Source organism: Lactuca saligna, chromosome 3, assembly GCF_052625555.1.
Source record: "Lactuca saligna cultivar CGN05327 chromosome 3, ASM5262555v1, whole genome shotgun sequence".
NCBI lineage: Eukaryota > Viridiplantae > Streptophyta > Magnoliopsida > Asterales > Asteraceae > Lactuca > Lactuca saligna.
In genome coordinates this window covers 143,762,632-143,783,098 of record NC_136419.1, presented here as the reverse complement: position 1 = coordinate 143,783,098, position 20,467 = coordinate 143,762,632, and the positions used below count along the sequence as shown (strand labels likewise).

At 34.6% G+C, this 20,467-nt stretch overlaps 1 protein-coding gene and 1 long non-coding RNA gene across 9 annotated transcripts; both read left to right on the top strand.

Moving 5' to 3' along the window:
* Positions 1 to 7,579: 7,579 nt before the first annotated feature.
* LOC145033978 (glutaredoxin-C1-like) lies at positions 7,580 to 8,271 on the top strand. The gene has a single exon (XM_078982433.1). It carries the CDS (start codon positions 7,655 to 7,657, stop codon positions 8,036 to 8,038), a length of 384 nt encoding a protein of 127 aa, XP_078838559.1. The 5' UTR covers positions 7,580 to 7,654; the 3' UTR covers positions 8,039 to 8,271.
* A 5,013-nt stretch (positions 8,272 to 13,284) lies between these two features.
* On the top strand, positions 13,285 to 18,890 carry LOC145037331 (uncharacterized). Of its 8 annotated transcripts, none has more exons than XR_013678777.1 (8): positions 13,285 to 13,598; positions 13,811 to 13,891; positions 14,758 to 14,911; positions 15,381 to 15,503; positions 15,845 to 15,933; positions 16,582 to 16,631; positions 16,968 to 17,440; positions 17,526 to 17,750. It is a non-coding gene; the product is annotated as an uncharacterized LOC145037331 (long non-coding RNA). The 8 variants fall into 8 exon arrangements; XR_013678778.1 differs by having other exon boundaries at positions 15,381 to 15,760; XR_013678774.1 differs by having other exon boundaries at positions 15,381 to 15,933; positions 16,968 to 17,155; positions 17,258 to 17,440.
* Positions 18,891 to 20,467: the final 1,577 nt, after the last annotated feature.

Sequence of the window (20,467 nt, the reverse complement as noted above, 5' to 3'; positions counted from 1 at the left end):
CGTAAGATCCACCTGGGACAAACACAGGCGTGCCATGCAACGCCTCCACCATAGAGAGCCCCTGGAACAACCGATCAGGACTACCCCTCAAAGACTGAGGGCTAACGCCAGCACCTAAAGAAGCCGGTACTATAGGCTGATGAGGTGCCCTTTTGACACCCTCAGACTGTTTCATGTCATCATCGGGTATCACCAACACATCCCCCCGGGCTGGACGGTGAATACGGAAATAGGAGCATAAGACCACAGTGATGCATCACACGCCGTCCAATGAGTCCCGAACCACCCCCAGGAGCTGGACCACTCATCGCCTGCATAGCTTTCTTTTTTTCCGCAACCCGAAGATCGCCATCCATAATCCCAACTTTGTTATCCACCGCACCATCAGTCACCAACCCATTAGAAGTACGTGAAGCAGTCGGAGGGGTCATGACGGTATGGGAACCTGACTGACTTTCTGATGTGGTAGAACTCCCCATGGATTGTGGGGGCACCCAAGCAGCAACAACCAAGTGACGAGGAGGAGGAAAAGTCTCGTACAAAGGCACTACACGATGCTCCAGCTTGCCCAGGTAACGACCCTGCAACACGGAATCCATAGAGACAGAGCATTCAACACCTACCTAAAAAAAAAAGACAACCGTGAGAAAGCAAACATGAATGAGGACTCTTTTTTAAAAAAAAAAAAAAAAAAAAAAAAAAAAAAAAAAAGAGGAAGGGGAGAAGAAGAAGAAGAAAACAGAAACGAAAAGAGTGACTCACCATTAGAGACAATGTAAAACACATACATCTCTCCCCCAAGAGCGCCAACTAGGGCTCATCCAAACACCGGCAAGTATAGCCTCCGACATCACATTAACGTCTACCTAGAGAGTGCGCAAGAGATATGTAGTCACTTGGTTGTGGGGAAAAAGTTTAGGGATGGTGTCAGAAAGCGTAGTCGCCCGGGGGTACTCATGGCCGAGCAGCTCCTCGTTGACCCAAAACCACTTATCCTACCAGTTCTTGGGAGGCTTACTGTCAACAACGAGATTATGACTTCCTCGGCGGGCAGAGAAGGTGTACCTGCCGTTGGTGGCGGCAAACCGAAAGAAGAACTTGAAGACGAAATAGTAAGGAACAATGTCGTTAGCTTAATAAATCAACTCGAAGGCCACTATCTTATGAACAACACCGGTGGTCAGCATCTAAACACTGCACCCGTTACGCTGGAGTATTTCTTCTTAAAAGTCAATTAACAGAAGGCAAAGATGGCGTCGAAAGTTTTCAGATAAACACCCACCTTCCCAGGCGGAGGTCGAGTGATCAAAGAACCAGAGACTGGAAACTCCACCCCATCAGCTGGAGTGAGGCCGTAAGCTTCCTGAAGGGTATCAAACTCGGAGGAACTAGGGATTAAGCCCGGAACAAACACCATGGCAAAGAACAAGGAGTAGATAAGAAAAGAGGGAAGAAAAAAGAAGGGTAGGAATTGAAAAAGAAAACTGCTCGAGAGCAATAAAAGGAAAAGAAAGCGGGATTTGTGAAAATCCCTGAGATGGCTGATGTAACCGCCGTGCACACGTCGTAACGTCACATCATCAGAAACGAAACGACGACCGAGTAAAGGCCCGAAACGTGCACCAACAGTTAAAGTCCAGAACATTATAGCTAGCTAGCATACACTATAACTACTGGATTGGGGGACTTGATGATGTGTCCCTCAGAGCGGGCCAGAAGTAGTCGAGCCCCTGGAAAGACGCGCACAACGAAAGGTCCGGCCAGTGACTCGACTACCTCAGCGACCTAGGACTCCTGCAAGGCGATTGCGTAGGAAGTTCTCCCTCGCCAAGATATTGTCCTTTAGCTACAGTCCAAGGATAACGGTTCTAGGCGCAATGGACAAGACGAGAGCATTATCTCCTGGATCAATCATTGGGCCAAACACAAACCTGGAGCATGATCATCCAATAAAAGCAGAGGATCCTATTGGAACCGCAATCTTTGTCCGTCGTACGGACCGAGGAAGATCTTCAGTATAATTGTAACATCCAAATTTTCGGGCATGCTATTTTAATTATTTATTTTAAATTAATTGGAGGGACTCAACGAGTTCGTGCCTCAACTCGTCGAGTAGGGTCGCGTTTAGATGTCAATTTTAATGAATGGACTCGACGAGTTGGGAATCCAACTCGACAAGTCGGTGCTGATGAGGAAAACCCTAATTTCCCAGGTTTGGGACCTATTTAAAGGCCCTTATGGCCTTCATTTGCGGCCACACAAACCCCTGTGAAACCCTAATCACCCTTGAGAGCTTAGAGTCAGAAATAGCACCTTTGTGAGCTTTCTTGGTGTGTTCTTTTAAAGCAAGGAGAAGAGTTTCAAGGTTTGGAAGCAAGGAGGTCATGGGATTGGCTGCTATTTTACTCCAGACTTCTGTATTTGGTACAAATCTACACCTAATTTCTTGTATTGGATAGATCTCATGGATTTTGGGTTGTTTACCCTCTTTTGGAGCTAGGTTATGAAGATGATAGGTCCCTTTTTGATTTAGACATTATATTTGGACCTTGATAGGTCCATAGAGTCCCTTGAGCTTAGCTTTATGTAGTTGCATGAGTGTGTTGAGCCTAAAACACCATTAAGGTGATTATTTCATCAAATAGAGCTTTATGTGCCATGCATAGACATCAAGTTCATACCTTTATGTGACTTTTGAGTGCTAAAAGGCCAGATCTATGGATTAAAGGAACAGATCTGACCTTAGAAGGTCAAATGAGTAATGATATGGAGGAAACTCGCTGAGTCCATGAGAGAACTCGACAAGTCAAATCAGGTTGCCCCGCGATTCATGACCAGTGGTAACCCGTCGAGTTGGGAGGTTAGCTTAACGAGTCCAGTGGGGTCTTAGAAGGATTTAGGGTATATGCATGAACTCCCCGAGTCAGTGAGTGCACTCGGTGAGTCTAGTCAAATTTGACCATTGACTGGGGATGACTTCTGAGGACCTTAGGGTTTTGGTCAACTGATTCAAGAGAGGCCATGGAGGGGTAGAATGGTCTTCTACCCATCCTTTAGAGATGAGAACATAAAGAAAGTATCGATTTGAGATGTTATCATTTGATAGGTGGAGGCTAGACCGAGGATATCGGGCACCAGAGTTACTAGACATCTTATGAGGTGAGTCTTCTCACTATACATCACCTAGAATAGTATCTATGTGCAGACCGGAGGTTCTTATGTGTATGTGTATGTTTGTGATTATGTGCAATGTGTTATATGTATGCTATGTGATATATAGACCGGACCAGAGGGTCCAACGACTCATGAGACCATAGGGTCCTCGATCAGACCGGACCGGAGGGTCCAACAAGCTACGGGACTAGAGGGTCCTGTTGAAACACGTTGACCGGAGGGTCATACTGAGTTATAGCCTCGAGTGGCTTATGTTCTGTATGTGGTATTTTGGGGAACTCACTAAGCATTTATGCTTACCGTGTTGTGTGTTATGTGTTTCAGGTACTAGCAAGGATCGCGGGAAGGCGCCAACGTGATATGTACACACTGAGAGAGTATTGAGTATTTGTGATCCTGGGAGATGTTGTATTTGAGATACTATTTGATACATTGGGTTTTGAGAATATTTTATGAAATATATTATGTTGAAAAATGAAAAATTGTTAAAAAAAAAATCACGTCGTTACAATAAAAAGCCGATCGTTCTGCCTTGGGAGGTAAGCTATTCAACCCCGATCACTCACCTTCATACTCCAGATTCACCTCGCTAACTTGACCGCCGGAGCGTCTTTCCGGGACCTCCTCCCGGAGAGCGGTTGACACCTTTCTTTCTTTCTGACCTCTTAGGTTCCAACCGGACACCGATTACTCATAGCTCAGGTGGTTTGGCACCAGGTCGCATCATATATATATATATATATATATATATATATATATATATATAATATCAAAGTTATTAGATTGATAATATGAAAATGATTGTATTAAATTATGAATGAGTTATGTATTAAACTATGAATAGTTTATGTATTAAGTTGTGAATGTATTATGAATTTTATGTTAAATATGAGCAATTTATGTATAAATACTTGTAATAATATTTTTATGAATATAAATTTATTTGTTGTGTTGTATAAATATGTATAAATGCATTAAGTTTTATACTTGTTTTGTATTAAACTATAAATGAGTGAATTATTATGTCTTTTAAACTATGAATACAATATTAACTTTATTAAGCTGTGAATTTAGTATTTAAATTGTATACTGACTCTATTTAGCTGTAAAATTTTAATAAATCATATGTTAAAATATGAATGATTTATGTATGAATATTTGTATTATTTTTCTTGTGATGATATTTATTTTTTGTGTTGTATAAATATCTTTAAAATGTATTAGTTTTTATAATTATTTTGCATTAAAATCAAAATAAGTGGATTATATGGTTTATTAAACTATGAATATAATATTTAAGTTGTGAATCTATCATTTTATATACAGATCTGATTTAGAAGGAATAATAGATGCGATGGTGGCACGACTGATTGGTGGTGGCATGTGGTAGTTGGTGGTGTTAAAGTTTTCATTTGACTTATCTGAATATGTATATTCGTGTACAGTGGATTGTATTAATTTATGAATTTTATGTATTAAACTGAGAATGAACTGTATTAAAGTTTATATTTTATATAATTTTGTTTTAAAATATGAATGAACGTATGCATGAAAATAATAGACTGTGAATTAATGAATTAATATGTTTATTAAACTGTGAATATGTTATTTTGAAGATAGAAAATTAAAATTGTCAAGGCATAATTTTTTTTTATTAAATTTTATATATTTGGTTCCAAAAGTGAAATTGTATGTGTTAAAATGTATTACCAAAGAAATATAAGTCATAATGTTTGTTCTATTAAGCTGTGAATACGGATAGAAAAATGGCACTAAATTTGATGTTACTCCGGCGGCGGTTTGGCGGGGGTCCGACGGTAGTCTAGCGACAAGTGACAATTATTGTAAACTAGAGAATGTAAAAGTTTGCTTAAAATAATATTAATGTTCGATTTTTCTAAAATAAATTTAATGAAAACATTTTAAAAAATGGTTATTAGGGTTCTTATTCTTTTTAGGTTAAATGAATCACTCCATATATATATATATATATATATATATATATATATATATATATATATATATATATATATATATATATATATATATATATATAGTGAAAGAGAGAGAGAGGTAAGTTTAATTGAGAAAATAAAAAAGGTTGAGAATGGATTAATCATTCTCAGCCACTCATTTAATCTAAGCATAAAAACACACAGTGGCAAACTTGTAAATATGTTAATAACCTTCAATCTCAAATACGTAACTATAGAGAATTCGATAACAGTTCGTTCATCATCAAAATTTCTCATCTAACCTTCAACAATCATCCAGATTTCTTTAACTAAACAATCATCAATGTCATCCAGTGTTAATCAATCATCGATATTCGTGGCTGGGAGGTTTGCCTTTCAAGACAAATTCGCAATCCAAATTCATCAATTTCTTTGTTGAATACTCCGAATGTTCGTAGCTTGCAAGTATTTGTTAAAGTTCATAACGGATTTGGAACTGGAATTTCCCAGATTCACAAACGAACTCAGTTGGAATTCGAGTTATGGACTCGCAGTCACAATCGACATTAAAGGAATCGGAGTCGGTACTCACAGGTTCCCAATCGGATTTTTAGAAATCAAAATCAAAATGAGAAATCGATCAGACATAGGATGTAGCATCTGAAGTCAAAATCGGAAGTATATAACGATTTGGAATTGATAACTTGAATCAGAAGTATCATGTTTTTAACATAGTTAACTTGTATGCACTCCAACTGTTTAATGAAATGCATACACTAACTTACCACGTTATATTCACATATGAATATGTTGTCTCACCTGAATCAGTATATGATTATTAAAAATACAAAACAAATATGCAAGTCTGTATGTTATGCATATGTGAATAACATATAAAAATTATATATATTTGTGAAAATACCTTCAAATATTCATAATTGAATATATTCACAAGTGAATATACCTTGTAATATTCATAAGTGAATATATTCACAAGTGAAAATACCTTCTAATATTCATATGTGAATATATTCACAAGTGAATATACCTTGTAATATTCATATGTGAATATACTGTGTAATATTCATAAGTGAATATATCATCTAATATTCACAAGTGAATACACTTTATAGTATTCACATGTGATATATCATGTAATACTATGTAATATTCACATATGAAAATATCATTTAATATTCATAAGTGAATATACCATCTAATATTCACAAGTGAATATACTATGTTAATATTTACAAGTGAATGAATCGTTTAATATTTAAATATAAATATATTATGTTTATTATATGCTATATTTATATACGAATGATACTTAAATTGTAAAAAAAAAAAAAAAAAAAAAAAAAAAAAAAAAAAAAAAAATCATCATAAGTGAATAACGAATGTACTGTATTAAAACATAATGCATTTTTATTCACTTGTGAATAATGATAGCTGAAAATATAAAAAAAAATTATTATATTTTAAAACTATATCAATATATATATATATATATGTCTATTTGTAGAAAATAAAAAATCATGAATTTTGGTATATTTAAAATCATTTTTCGATAAAAATAGCTTCTTAAAAATGAAAAAAAATGAAAAAAACTATGTTTTTATATATATTAAGGTAATGATTATCATATTTTAAGGAAATATGTTTTGTTGGAAAACACATGTCTATTCATTTCTCATTTCTACTGATACGACGGAGGCTTTTGCAGCAAAAATAAATGAGACAGAGGCTTTTGCAGCAAAAATAAATGAGTGACTGAGAATAATTCCCCTTTCTCCTTTTTTTTTTAATTGAACCCTCCTATATATATATATATATATATATATATATATATATATATATATATATATATATATATATATATATATATATATATATATATAGGGTAAAGTGAATATACCTAACAACCTTATATAAGCTTAGGTAGCTAACCTCATCAAAGTACGTCATTTTGCATTAAATTTTCATTACAATCATTAAAGGTTCTTAAAGTTCATCCCTAAACTTGATTTACTTCAAAATTTTTTGGAAATTCATCATTATATTTCTCCTACATCCTTTTATTTGTAGCAGTAGGATATGAAGCTCATCAGGTGGTATTCGATAGAAAGACGTGATGTAAAAGAAAGATATGTTGAAAGTCTAAAGATTTTGGAAGTAATCAAGTTATGGGGTTGAAGTTTAAGAACCTTAGGTAATTACAATGTAAATATGATACAAACCGATGTAGTATTATGGAGTTAGGTACCTAAAAAGGTTGTTAGGTATATTCACTTACCCATATATATATATATATATATATATATATATATATATATATATATATATATATATATATATATATATATATATATATATATATATAGTTTGGGCATAAACTCTTTTGGGCCTAACTTGGACCCGCCTAATCCATTCTATAAATACACCCTCATCCGAACTCATGAAGAATCCTTCAAATCATACATATCATCTCGTTGCTTTCTCTCTGAGTGAACAAAACAAAAAGTATGCATTACCAAACCGAATCATGGGGTACCTACTTGCCAACGACAACAACAACAAGCTTCAACAACGACCCATTACACCGTATAGAGCAACTCGCCGGCGAGAATGCCGTCGTGATATTCAGCCTGAGCGGCTGCTGCATGTGTCATGCCATCAAGAGGCTGTTCTGCGGCATGGGAGTTAACCCAACAGTCTACGAGCTCGACCAAGAACCTCTGGGGAACGACATGGAGAAGGCACTGATGATGCTGCTGGGTACTTCTTCGCCGGTGCCGGTGGTGTTCGTCGGCGGAAAGCTGGTGGGTGCCATGGACAGAGTCATGGCTTCGCATATCAATGGCACCCTTGTGCCTCTTTTGAAGGAGGCGGGTGCTCTTTGGCTCTAAGTTTTTCGTACGTATATGCTTTTCGTTCTTTGTTTTGGTAAGAGAAAGAAAGCAATGGGTGTTAGTTAATTAGGTAATTAGGTTTTGTATGGTTTTTAGGAAGAAAATATGAGAAGGGGAAGAGGAAGAGGAGAATTTTGGTGGGTAGGTTCAAGCTTGGTGTTTTTTTTACTAATCCGAGAAATGTAATTCGCTCCCTCCTCTACATATCAAATTACAAATGACTTTTCTTACTTTTATTTTGCAAGTTTCAAGAATATTATGTAATTTATGTAAGGAAACAACAAGCCAAAATCGTATCAAATGGAAGCCAAACTCGTGTACTTGGTTATGAATATTGCAAAAAACTCTTTTATTTTTTATTTTATTTATTTATTTATTTATTTAATTATTTATTTAAATGATAAGGGCACCTTTAGGTAAGGAAGTAGTAGACTAAAAGATTAACATAAAGTTCAAGTACGGTTCGTGGTCCTAGGTTTTTCATATTTTTGATTTTTGATTTTTCTTTTTTGGAACGACCAATATTTCGAATTTCTGATTTAATGTTTTTGAAAGATTTTATTATAGATAAGCAAAAAGAATCATTAATGAATTGAATTCAGGATAAGAAGTGCTATTTGGAATTTTATTGTTGTCTTGATATTTTTTTAATGGCTAATTCCCGCATCTTAACATTTAAAGTAGGAACCTTTTACGTCAGGTCCTAATTTGGCTGGGCAACTAGCCATTATTAAATTAAAAGTATTGGAATGTTCAAAAAATCTAATTATTTAATAAACGTATACAATATGATAAAAAAAAAACATGTCGCCACAAAAGAAGATACCTATTGTCAAATAGTAGTTAGTTAAAAAAAGTGTTTTTATTCTACTATTTGAAACAATAGCATATTTAATGTGATAAGAATTAGATATTTAACAACAAAATTACTTTATAACAATTGTATATTTAAGAATATAATTTGTTTGTCCAAGAATTAAATTTGGTTAATATGACTTCAAAGTCACTTTTATAAGACAATCAAATACTAAATGCACATCTAAACACATTCTCACCATAGCATATATCATATTTATTTATTTTTTTTATTTTTTTTTGAACAACTTCATATAATTAAAAAGCTCATAACAAACACTAGAGGGCAAAGAAAACTATAAGTACAAAGTAATGGAATTGATTGGATTTTTTTAGTTAATTGACCCAATTAAAAGCATCATCATCATGTTCCTAATGTTCCTAGTATAAACGAATTAAAAGATAATTTTCTAATATGACGAAAGAGCTTGTATTTCTATACTTTTTTCCCATCAAACATGAAATAATTTCGAAAACACTATAATGTTCGATTCCAAACATGAAATGATTTCGAAAACACTATAATATTCGATTTGTGGAAAAACCTCATAGGGATTGCACCGTACGTATGTAATAATATGACCTTTATACTATACATCAATGTATAAACGAAATATAAATCTAATTTAACACACCCTTTCAGTTTGAGCATGTGGTTTATAAATGTTTAAACGGTGCCGAAGTCTAAAAAAATAGCTAATTGTGTTGTCATTTTGTAAATATATCTGCAAATAATAAGCCGATGGAACATGCAAAACACACAAATATCCAGTGACAACGTGTTCTGTACCAAATGTAAGTTAATTTCCACATGTTTTGTTCGTTGATATTGTACATGGTTAGAAGCTAAATACATAGCACTCAGATTGTCATAGAAAGCAATCATTTATTTAGATAACAGACAACTGAGGATCGAAAGACAATATGATGACACCTAGCTACCCCCGATGCTCAGGTACAACTGAGGATCGAGAGACAATATGATGACACTTAGAAGACCGCGACATGAAATTATCACCAACATATGTAGAGGGTGGGATCTACTACAGAGGTGTTGTGAGGAAAGAGCTTGATCTTGGTATCGGTCACAGTACTACATGCATTACATGATATCATGTCAACAAGAGAGAGAGGATTATTCGGGCAAAGGAAAATTAAAACAAAAAGAGACCATTGATAGTTTGAGAGGTCGCAATACTGAAAAAGAATGAGAGAGGACATGAGTTTGTCATTGTGAACTCACGAGATCAGAGGCGGAACCTCTATAGGGCCAGGGGGCCATGGCCCCCTGATATATATTTTTTTTAACTTACTAATATATAGATTATATATATAGTATTGATTTGATTTTTCAGTAACTTTTGGCCCCCCGATATCCTATGCAAATTTATTTATACAATTCAAGAAAGGTATTATAATTATTATTTTACTCCAAAAAAAAAAAAAAATCAAAAGGCAAGAAATAAATCTGGATCTTAGTCAGTAAGTAATTAACATAAATCCAGAATATTACTGAAATAAAATCTAAATCAACCTAATAAAATTAGGAAAGTAATATACAAAACCACAAAACGATTCTAAATTTCAGATGTGCAATTTATTAGCAAAATCTTTGAGAAACTATAAACCCTAAACCTAAAATTCTGCTGCGAGAAGGAAAAAAAGTTGCTCACCTTCTCTGGAGTTCTCATCACTCACTCTCTCCTCTTTACCTTCATGACCTTTGTGTGGTCTCTATCTTTTCTCTCCGCCTTTTTCCGACTGCGACTCCGATCGACATGCTCCACAACTGATGCCTTCTCTCCGACGAACTTGTGACGACTTTTGTATGCTCATTGTCTCTCTTTTCCAACATCTTCTCATCATCGGATTTGTGGTTGAATGTCTATTTTTCTCTCTAAATTTCTTAAAGTTTCTCTTTGTAGTAAAATGTGAGATAGTAGAAAGTTAAATGGGTATCCGAATTTGAAAAAGTAGAGCATTGTTAAAGTAATGGTTTATTACTTTTTTTTTTATTGTTTGTCTATTTATAAATTGCTAATTTGTTGTACAAAGATAACTTTGTTTTTTTATATGTATACGTTATTTGTTAATTTCTATTTATTTAGTTATTTATTTTTATTTAATTTTGTATTTTCGTTAAAATAAAATATTTTTTATAAACCATTTTCTAGTAAAATCAAAATAATTAAATTGAATTTGTTTGTATGTTTTTTTATTGAAGTTTTAGGTCCATCCCCTTAGTTTTAATGGTTGTGTTCCGTCCCTGCATGAGACAAACAAGAAATAATAACGGTGACTAGAGAAGACGAGTAGGTGGTAAGAATGATATCATCAACATAAAAGAGCATATATATATGTGTGTGTGTGTGATCAGAACCTCGCTAATAGGTGAATAAAGAGGAGTCAAAACGACTATTGCAAAACTTGAGGGTAGAGTTGAAAACATCAAACCTTTGGTACCAAGAACAAGGTGGTTGTTTGAGCCCGCCCTGTACAAATGACATTCATGATCTGGAAAGTACGGATGAACACAGCCAGAGGCGGAACCTCTATAGGGCCAGGGGGCCATGCCCCCCTCCCCTCTGATTTTTTTAAGTTACTAATATATGGATTATATATATAGTATTGATTTGATTTTTTAGTAACTTTTGCCCCCTGATATCCTATGCAAATTTATTTATACAATTCAAGAAAGGTATTATAATTATTATTTTACTCCAGAAAAAATCAAAAGCAAGAAATAAATAAGGATCTCAGTCAGTAAGTAATTAACAGAAATTCAGAAAATTACTAAAATAAAGTGTAAACCAACCCAACAAAATTAGGAAAGTAATATACAAAATCACAAAACGATTCTAAATTTCAAATGTGCAATTTATTAACAAAATCTTTGAGAAACTATAAACCCTAAACTAAAAATTCTGCTGCGAGAAGGAAAAAAAGTTGTTCACCTTCTCTCGAGTTCTCATCACTCACTCTCTCCACTTTACCTTCATGACCTTTGTGTGGTCTTTATCTCTTCTCTCCGCCTTTTTCCGAATGCGTCTCCGATCAACATCCTCTACAGCCAATTCCTCCTCTCCGACAAACTTGTGTTGACTTTTGTATACTCGTTGTCTGTCTTTTCCAACATCTTCTCATCACCGGATTTGTGGTTGTATGTATCTTTTTCTCTCTAAATTTTTTAAAGTTTCTCTTTGTAGTAGAATGTGAAATAGTAGAAAGTTAAATGGGTATCAAATTTTGAAAAAGTTAGAGCACTTTTAAAGTAGTAAAAGCCTATAACAATGGTTTATTACTTTTTTTTTTTATTGTTTGTCTATTTATAAATTGCTAATTTGTTCTACAAAGATAACTTTGTTTTTTTATATGTATATGTTATTTGTTAATTTCTATTGATTTAGTTAATTTTGTATTTTCGTTAAAATAAAATATTTTTTATAAACCATTTTCTGTAAAATCAAAATAATTAAATTGAATTTGTTTGTATGTTTTTTTTATTAAAGTTTTAGTTTCGGCCCTCTAGTTTTAATGGTTATTCCACCCCTGCATGATGTTTAGTAAACTTCCTCCATGACATCTCCATAACGAAAATCATTTGTTTTATCAAGTTGATTGATGGGCCAATTTTGGGAAAAGGAAATGCATAGAACTGTATGAATGGTAACCGGTTATAACTGGGTTGAAGGTATCATCAAAATTAGTGTTGTGTTGTTGAGAGAAACCTAAGCAAAAAGATAACATTTGTAATCAACAATGTCTCACTACAAGGAATAAGCCCTACTGAGATGATACTTATACAGACGATATGTGTCGTTGGCAAAAGATAAGATATACATACGACATGACATCTGTAAAACGTATTCCAACTTTGACCATATCTCTTTGACCAGAAAGGCTATCCAGACAACAAGTCGCCTGTATAGACTCGGCGGGAAGGGGCAAAAAATGGCGTTAGGTCCAATATCTATGCAGACGAGATGTCGTCTTTATAAGATATTAAAAAAAATATTTTTGATTTATTTAAATTCCTTGTTGCAAAAAATAGAAGCATCGTCGTTTTGGTCCACCTATACAGACGACAAGTTGTCGTTATAGGGTGTTAAAAAAATAATTTGGAATTATTTTTAATCCGTGTTGTAGAAAAGTAAAACGATATCATTTTCGTCCACCTATAGAGACGAATTATCGTCTGCAAAAAGTGGAAACGATCCGCGTGAAAACTATTTCTTTTTCTTATTTATTTCTTTAATGAGGTAAAATGGGACCGATCCGCGTAAAAACTAGTTTTTTTTATTTATTTATTTCTTTAACCAGGTAAAATGGGATGACGTTATTTTACTTTAACTGTAAAGATGACATGTCGTCTGCATATGTAACAAAACCCCATCAGGGTTCATTTTGCAGTCACGCCTGCACTTCCTTTTTCCTCTCGACCTCCGGCGACGTAGGGCGATTTCCGGCGACGCAGGGCGATTTCCGGCCAGGCAGCTTCATCGGCTACGCAAAGCTCAGTTTCTTGGCCCTAGATTTGTTCTTCAATTGTTGTAGCTTGAGTCTTATTCCGATTTTGGGGGTTTATTTCCGGTTGTTATAGCCCTCAATCGAAGCATTCATTACTGTCGGCCGGCAACGAGCTTTACCACTGCCGGAGAAAATGAATTCCGATTATTGTGCTATCTTGACCTCCGATTTTGAGGTAATTTTTTTGTTTTTTTCCTATGCAGTATGTAAGTGAATATGATGAAGTTTATGATTTTTTTTTCTTTGAATACACCATGAGATATAATTTTGATCATATTTTGTTTGATTGATTGATTATATATATGGATTTTGAGGTAGGATTCAATTCTTCCTTCAGTTTAAAACTTTGAACAAGATCTAATTATACATCACCCAATTGATATTCAGCTTTGAAAGCGAGTTGTAATATGCACCTCAACTGCTCGAGGAAATGCTTGAACCAGAGTGATTAGAGCCGAGAAAGCAGAGGTAGGATTCAATTCTTCCTTTTTCTCGATTTTTTTGGGTTTCATTTGTAAGATGAGAATTGTTACTAGGCTGAAAAAGTTGGTTACTTTTTTTTCAAAACTCCAGTTCTGGCTTCAAGTAGTTTAGGTTTTTGAGTTTGTTTTAGGATCATTACCAAATAACTTGACTTTGTTTTCGGACCATTTTGCAGCATTGGGACCATTTTGCCCCTAATAATTACTCGTGGGATGGGTTTTTTTCTTATACCCATGCACCATATAGTGGTTTTCAATGGCCAAAATTAGGATACTATTACAAGGAATTAAAAGTGTGAGGGAAGTTTGATTTATGTTAGATTTTTTACCCAAAAAAAAAAAAATCAATTCATAGTAACTTATTTGGTTTCCTGTATTCAGCTCACTCATTTCCAACAAAGATTAATATATTGAGTTCATTTGAGTCAAAATGACATTTTTGATATTTCCTTCTTAAAAACGATTACATGCATTCAACAATGTACTTAAAATTTCCTATCATTTCCTGCTTAAAATTTATTTGTGTTTGTTTTAGGATCATTAATCGGGTGACTACCACATAATAAAAGGTTAGCTGACTTTTAGAAATTTAATAATAACATTCGTAGAAAAATTAGACCACAATTGCTTTTTTGAAATCTAATAATCAGTTAAATAGGATGTGTATCTCAACATATTTACTATAGGGGCAGGCAGTAGGCTGGAAAATTTAAAAACAACATAAAGATTATCAAATTCGATTCGATTTTAATAATTTAAAGATCTGTTATTATTTTCATTCTTTCAATGTTGATTGGTTTTTTGTTTTTTATTTGATTGGTTGTGATTTCTCTCTATTTTATTCACTTTCAGATCGTCAGCAAGAGCAGTTGAAGTCTCTACCGGTGGATTTCTAGGAATTATGAACGTGTCTCAATTCATGTGGATAAAAACTATGAGGAGCTAACCAAGTTTAGGATTGGAGTTTGTTGATGGGGCCATACATGTATTGGAACAATTTTGAATAGTATGTTGATTTTGGTTAGATGTTGAAATATTTGCCCATCAGCTGTTTCTTAAAAGTTTTTACAGAATTTTTTATATTTTTTTATGTGGTTTCTGACAAAAACTGCTCATCTATTAGTTTATCAGATTTACTCAAACAAAGAAACCAAAGAATGATTTTTTTTTTTTTTTTGAATTCCAGGTACAACTTTCGTAGATGTTATTTTTTGGACCAACCTTTTGACTGATACTATTAAGTTTAGTAGTATAATATTATATATTAAAATCAATTAATTGTTTCTATATTAGATTTCTGATTTTGTTTGTGGTTATTTGTATAAATAAGATTTGAGGGCTTTAAAGTTTCATTTTTACATGTAAATATCAGAAGATGGTGTAGTATAAGAGTCATAAAGAAAGATTATAATTTGGGTTTTTCATGGGAAATACAGGTAAATATAGAAATTTTATCTTTGTAACCTTAATTTCAGGTAAATTTCACCTCCAGCTATGTCAAGATGTAAAAAGTCAAAGAACTTATTAAATTGAGTTTGAGTCAGATCAAAAAAGTTTGTGTCATGTTGGTATTAAAGGTGTAACACCCCAAGATTCAGGTACATTTCTTTTACCCTTATTCTTTGTCATTAGTCATGATTAACCCTTGTGTGGAGAAAAGTTAGCAAGTGAGTACGCTGGGCGTACCAGAGGGGTACGCTGCGCGTACTCGTGTGCTTAGTTTGGACGCGAATCGCCAAGGTACGCTGGGCGTACCAAGAGTTACGCCGGGCGTACCCGGCCCAGGTGCAAAACCCTAATCCGTCTTGTGCACTATTTAAAGGGTGCTAAGCCTCATTTTTCAGCCTCCATATCAGTGAGTGAAACCCTAAAAAAGAGCCCCCATCGTCCTTAGTGTGTGAGAGTGTTGATTGGAGCTTTTTGTGCTTTGGTGACTTAGTGAAGAAGAAGGAAAGGAGTTCTTGGAAGCTAAATCTTGAGGCGCCATTTTAGATTTGAGATCTACAGAGCAAGGGACTACACTTAGAGGTATAAAGTTCAAAACTTTCCTCTTCTTTTGATCTGTTGTTGCATGTGCTTTTGCTAGGGCTAAAAACCCCAAAGCTGGAGACTTTATGAGCGTAAAGTGCTCCATGGTTCGAGATCTATCCCCATTCAGTGCTATTAGTGATTTAGAGCCATAAAGCTTCCATCTTTAGTGATTAATTTGAGGTCATGCTTTAGTAATAAGCCTTCTAGGGTTAGAGGATGGAATATTATGGGAGTTGGTGGCTTGTTCAGCCATGCAAAGGCATAAAGTCATCAACTTTATGGATTAAGAGGCTTAGATGTGGTCGGATCTAGAATTTGGACGTGAGTCTTAACTGTTTAAGACCTAAAGAGTTAAAGGGCTGAAGCTGGGGAGTACGTCGGGCGTAATCCCAGTACGCGCCACGTACTGGGTGGCATTCCCCGATCCTGAGATGCAGTCAGGTACGCGCAGCGTACACATCTGGTACGCGCAACGTTACCTGGAAAGTTGCCTTTTGGGTTGACTTTTAGGGTATGGTCTATTGTGGGGCCTTTTGAGTTGCGAGAGGGGTAAAATGGTCTTTTACCCTTCTGAGAGTGTCATAAGAGGACATAGTCTAGCCTTTAAGAGTTATAATAATTATGGTATTTATTTTATATGATTAGGCGGAGGTTAGACCAGCGTTACCGAGTCGGAGATTACCGAGATACCCGATGTGAGTCTTCTCACTATATTTTACCTAGTGTGGTAACAGAGTTATGTGATAGAGTATTTTAGAGTTATATGCCAGTGTAATTGCATGTTATTTATGTGCTATGATTTATTGTGATATGTGCTATGCATGATTCAGAGTTACAGAGTTAGGACCTTCGGGTCCATAGAGTTAGGGCCAGAGGGCCCATAGAGAGTTGGGGCTGGAGGGCCCCACTGAGACACATAGACCTGAGGGTCGACAGAGTTACAGCCTCGAGTGGCTATTATGTGTTAGAGTGGTATTTTGGGGAACTCACTAAGCATTTATGCTTACAGTGTTATGTGTTATGTGTTTTAGGTACCAATTATGATCGCGGGAAGGCGTCGATATGATTTTTACACACGCACACCGGAGTTTATGTATTTTGATCTTGGGTTTTGTACTGATACAATGTTGACACAATGTTTTTATTTATGATTACAAATGATATTTTATGGTTTTCAAAAGTGAAAAAAATTGTTCAAATTTTTACGGTGTTACAAAAGGTTAGCCTCTTTATAAAGGGTTCCATATATGCCCCTTAGTCTGAATCGGGGCTGTAACTTTAGATGTTTATTTGGGATAACATTTTTGTGAATTTATTGTAGGAGCTGGAAGGAGTATTCTAGTGAATACTTCTCAAAAATTTCCTTAGAAACAATCGAGTTATGCATTGAACATTTCTCAAAGATCACATCACCACCAACAACCGAATTATCAGATTCATGTTTTACCTTTATATGAGATTGCTGACAACGAACACATATCATCAACTGAAAAGGTTAAATATGGTAATCAATTCATAATTTCTTATCCAATTTTAGTCAAATATTTGTTTTTAACAAGCATACTGAGAGTCCATTTTTTATATGGTAGGTGAATCTATTGTCATTTTAAAACTGAAGTCAATGAAAGCGTGTTGTCATTCAAAAGTAAAAAAATTGAAATTTATCAACATTTAAGCAAAACCGATCCAACCCGACGCCAACAGCGCGTGTAATTCCTGCTAGTTTGTATTGTATGTCTAAAATGAAATGAAAATTAGAATTGCATGTATTGTATATTATTATTTTGCAAATATCCCTTTTAGATTGTATGTTATCTATGTTTATATTATTCTGCAAATATCCCTTTTAGATTTGTTTAAAATGGTATATATAACAAAACCTGTGGAAAATATTTAAAAAAAAGTAGCTATAGAGACGACATGTCGTCTGTATAGCTTTGTAACTGTAAAAATTGTTTCCCCATTCCAGACAACATGTTGTCTGTATTGATCAACTTTTCCAGATGATAAGTCGTCTCTATAGGGTCACACTTTTACCAACGACAAGTCATCTCCATAGGGTCACACTTGTATCGACGAGAATTCGTCGGTATAGGGTCCGATTATTTCCTCAAAAATCAATCCTAAACCTTTAAGACTTGTTACAGAATGTAGATTTGGCCCCTTTAAGCTGAAATACCACGTAAAGATGCTAACTTTACGTCCAATCATGACCATAAGAAGCTCTAAGGCTCAAAAAGGACCTAATGAAGGGCTTAATCAATGCATGAAGCCTTAAACTCCATAAAGTTGGAACCTTTATGCCAAAGGAATCCATGAATACCTTGGATCTGAAAGAACAAGCCTTTGGGACGTTCTAATCCCAACATCAATCCAAACCATGTCTAAAAACCTAAGGATCTAACCAAAAATGAGATCTAAACATCTAGCAACCAAGATAAGAACTTGATACCTTAAAGTTCTTGCAAAATGGGTAGAGGTTCTAGATCCAAGACCTTATCTTCAGGCTAATCAACTTCTATCTTCTTCAACTCCTTGGAACCATCAGGCATTATATTATATGTATACTGGGCGAGGCCTGCTGCCAGGCGGAGCCTGATGACTATATTGTATGTTATTTATCTGTATGATTCTTGCATGTGTTTATGCATTGTATGTATATTGGGGGGGGGGGGGGGGGGCTCGATGCCTGAAGGGGCCTGATGAATGTGATGTGGTGGGGCCCATCTCATATTACTGACGATTCCGGGCGGAGCCTAATTTCGGGCAGGGCCTATTATATGTTTGATATGTAGGGTATGCGGTGTTTTGGGGAACTCACTAAGTTTCTTGCTTATAGTTTTCAGTTTATGTTTCAGGTACTTCTGGATCCAAGAGGAAGAGCTCGAGGTGATCACATCACACACGCCATATTGCTTATTTGGCTTTAATGTATTTGGATGTTTTGATCATACTATGATTTTATTATGGTTTTATGGACCTGTTCTGAATGGTGGTTTAATTATTTTAAAACAATGAAGTTTTTGGTCTCGATTTTTTGGACGTTACATGATCATCACCCACAAATATAATGTCCCCCACATTTGTACTTACCATTGTGTAAGAACCTGACGCCCATGAACTTAGTAGTAACGTATCTACCTCAATCCAAATCTTATTTTCTTACACCATAATATTCTTGGTTAAAGGATTCAATTATATAAAGAAACATATAAGGTGATATTTTTTCTTCAATTTTATACATTCACTTTGAGAACTGAACTCCATCCACATCCGTGTTCCTCTCATGTAGTTGATATCTGGTGAGTTTTATTCAAAATTATTTTCCTAAAAATGATAAAAATGGAAATGGAAGCTTTATAATTAGAATCAATTTAAAACCATTCTAACCCACAAAGGAGCATTTTGCAATAATGGAAAGATTAAGTCAAACATAGAAGGAAAAGTGTTACAACCTTTGAAGACTTTGATTCCCATGTAAGACTGAAATTTGATAAAGATGGGATGAAGCTCCAAAGAAGAAGCTCTTTATAATGTATCCACCAAGAAATGATCAACCACTAAAACATGCTAGTCTTCACTTTTATTAAGTTATTCTTAAGACATTAATAGTTATACCAAATAAGCCTTAAGGATAACCATCTTAAAAGCACTCAATCTTCACAACACCTTGCAAGAGGAAACAAAGCGGATATCACCTTATGTTCTCGACTTTGGGAGGAACAAGAAGAGAAGTGTGTATCAAAATCTAGCTAGTTTTTTTTTTTTTGCATCCATCTCTTCTTTATATACTAAGGAAAGTGAAAGAATGGAACATCCCTTCTTACAAGTCATAACATGGGTTCGTAAAGAGGTATGTGATCTTAAATGGAAGACAACACTCAATCCTTTATCCTCTTAAGTGGTTCACAGATTTTACAAGCCAAGTTGAGGAAATAAGTGTCTTTTACTCAAGCTTCTAACTACTAGTTCCACATGATAATTAAATGGCTAGTCAAAGTGTCCATTGAATTTGTACATGACTTATATGTTAATTCCTTATAAATATAAATAGTTAAGGTATGAACCTATAGGATCCTATGTCCTTACCGAATATCATTTTCTAACAACTCCTAAGCATAAAGATCTTTCAATATCCCACTTGCACAAGATTCATCATAGATTGATGTATACAGCGGTGAACGTCTAGCAATAGTTCATTGCCCCCAATAACACACAACGAAGAATTCCATTCATTAACATCCAATTCCCAAATGCTCGAAGTTGCAATTTATGTATAGAGTAAGTTTATCCATTATACATTTGTTATAGACATCTTGTTCAACATGTGAAAGATCTTTATGCCCAAGAGTCGTTATAGAATGATATTGCTAATGACATATGATCCTATAGGCTCACACCTTATAGGAAATTATTACTATATGATTATTTAGTAGAGTAATTTTAAAGATTAATAAATATCAACACTTGTATTTAATTGGAAAAAGATTATTTTATGAACATAGTATTTTACCAACATATTGGGAATTAT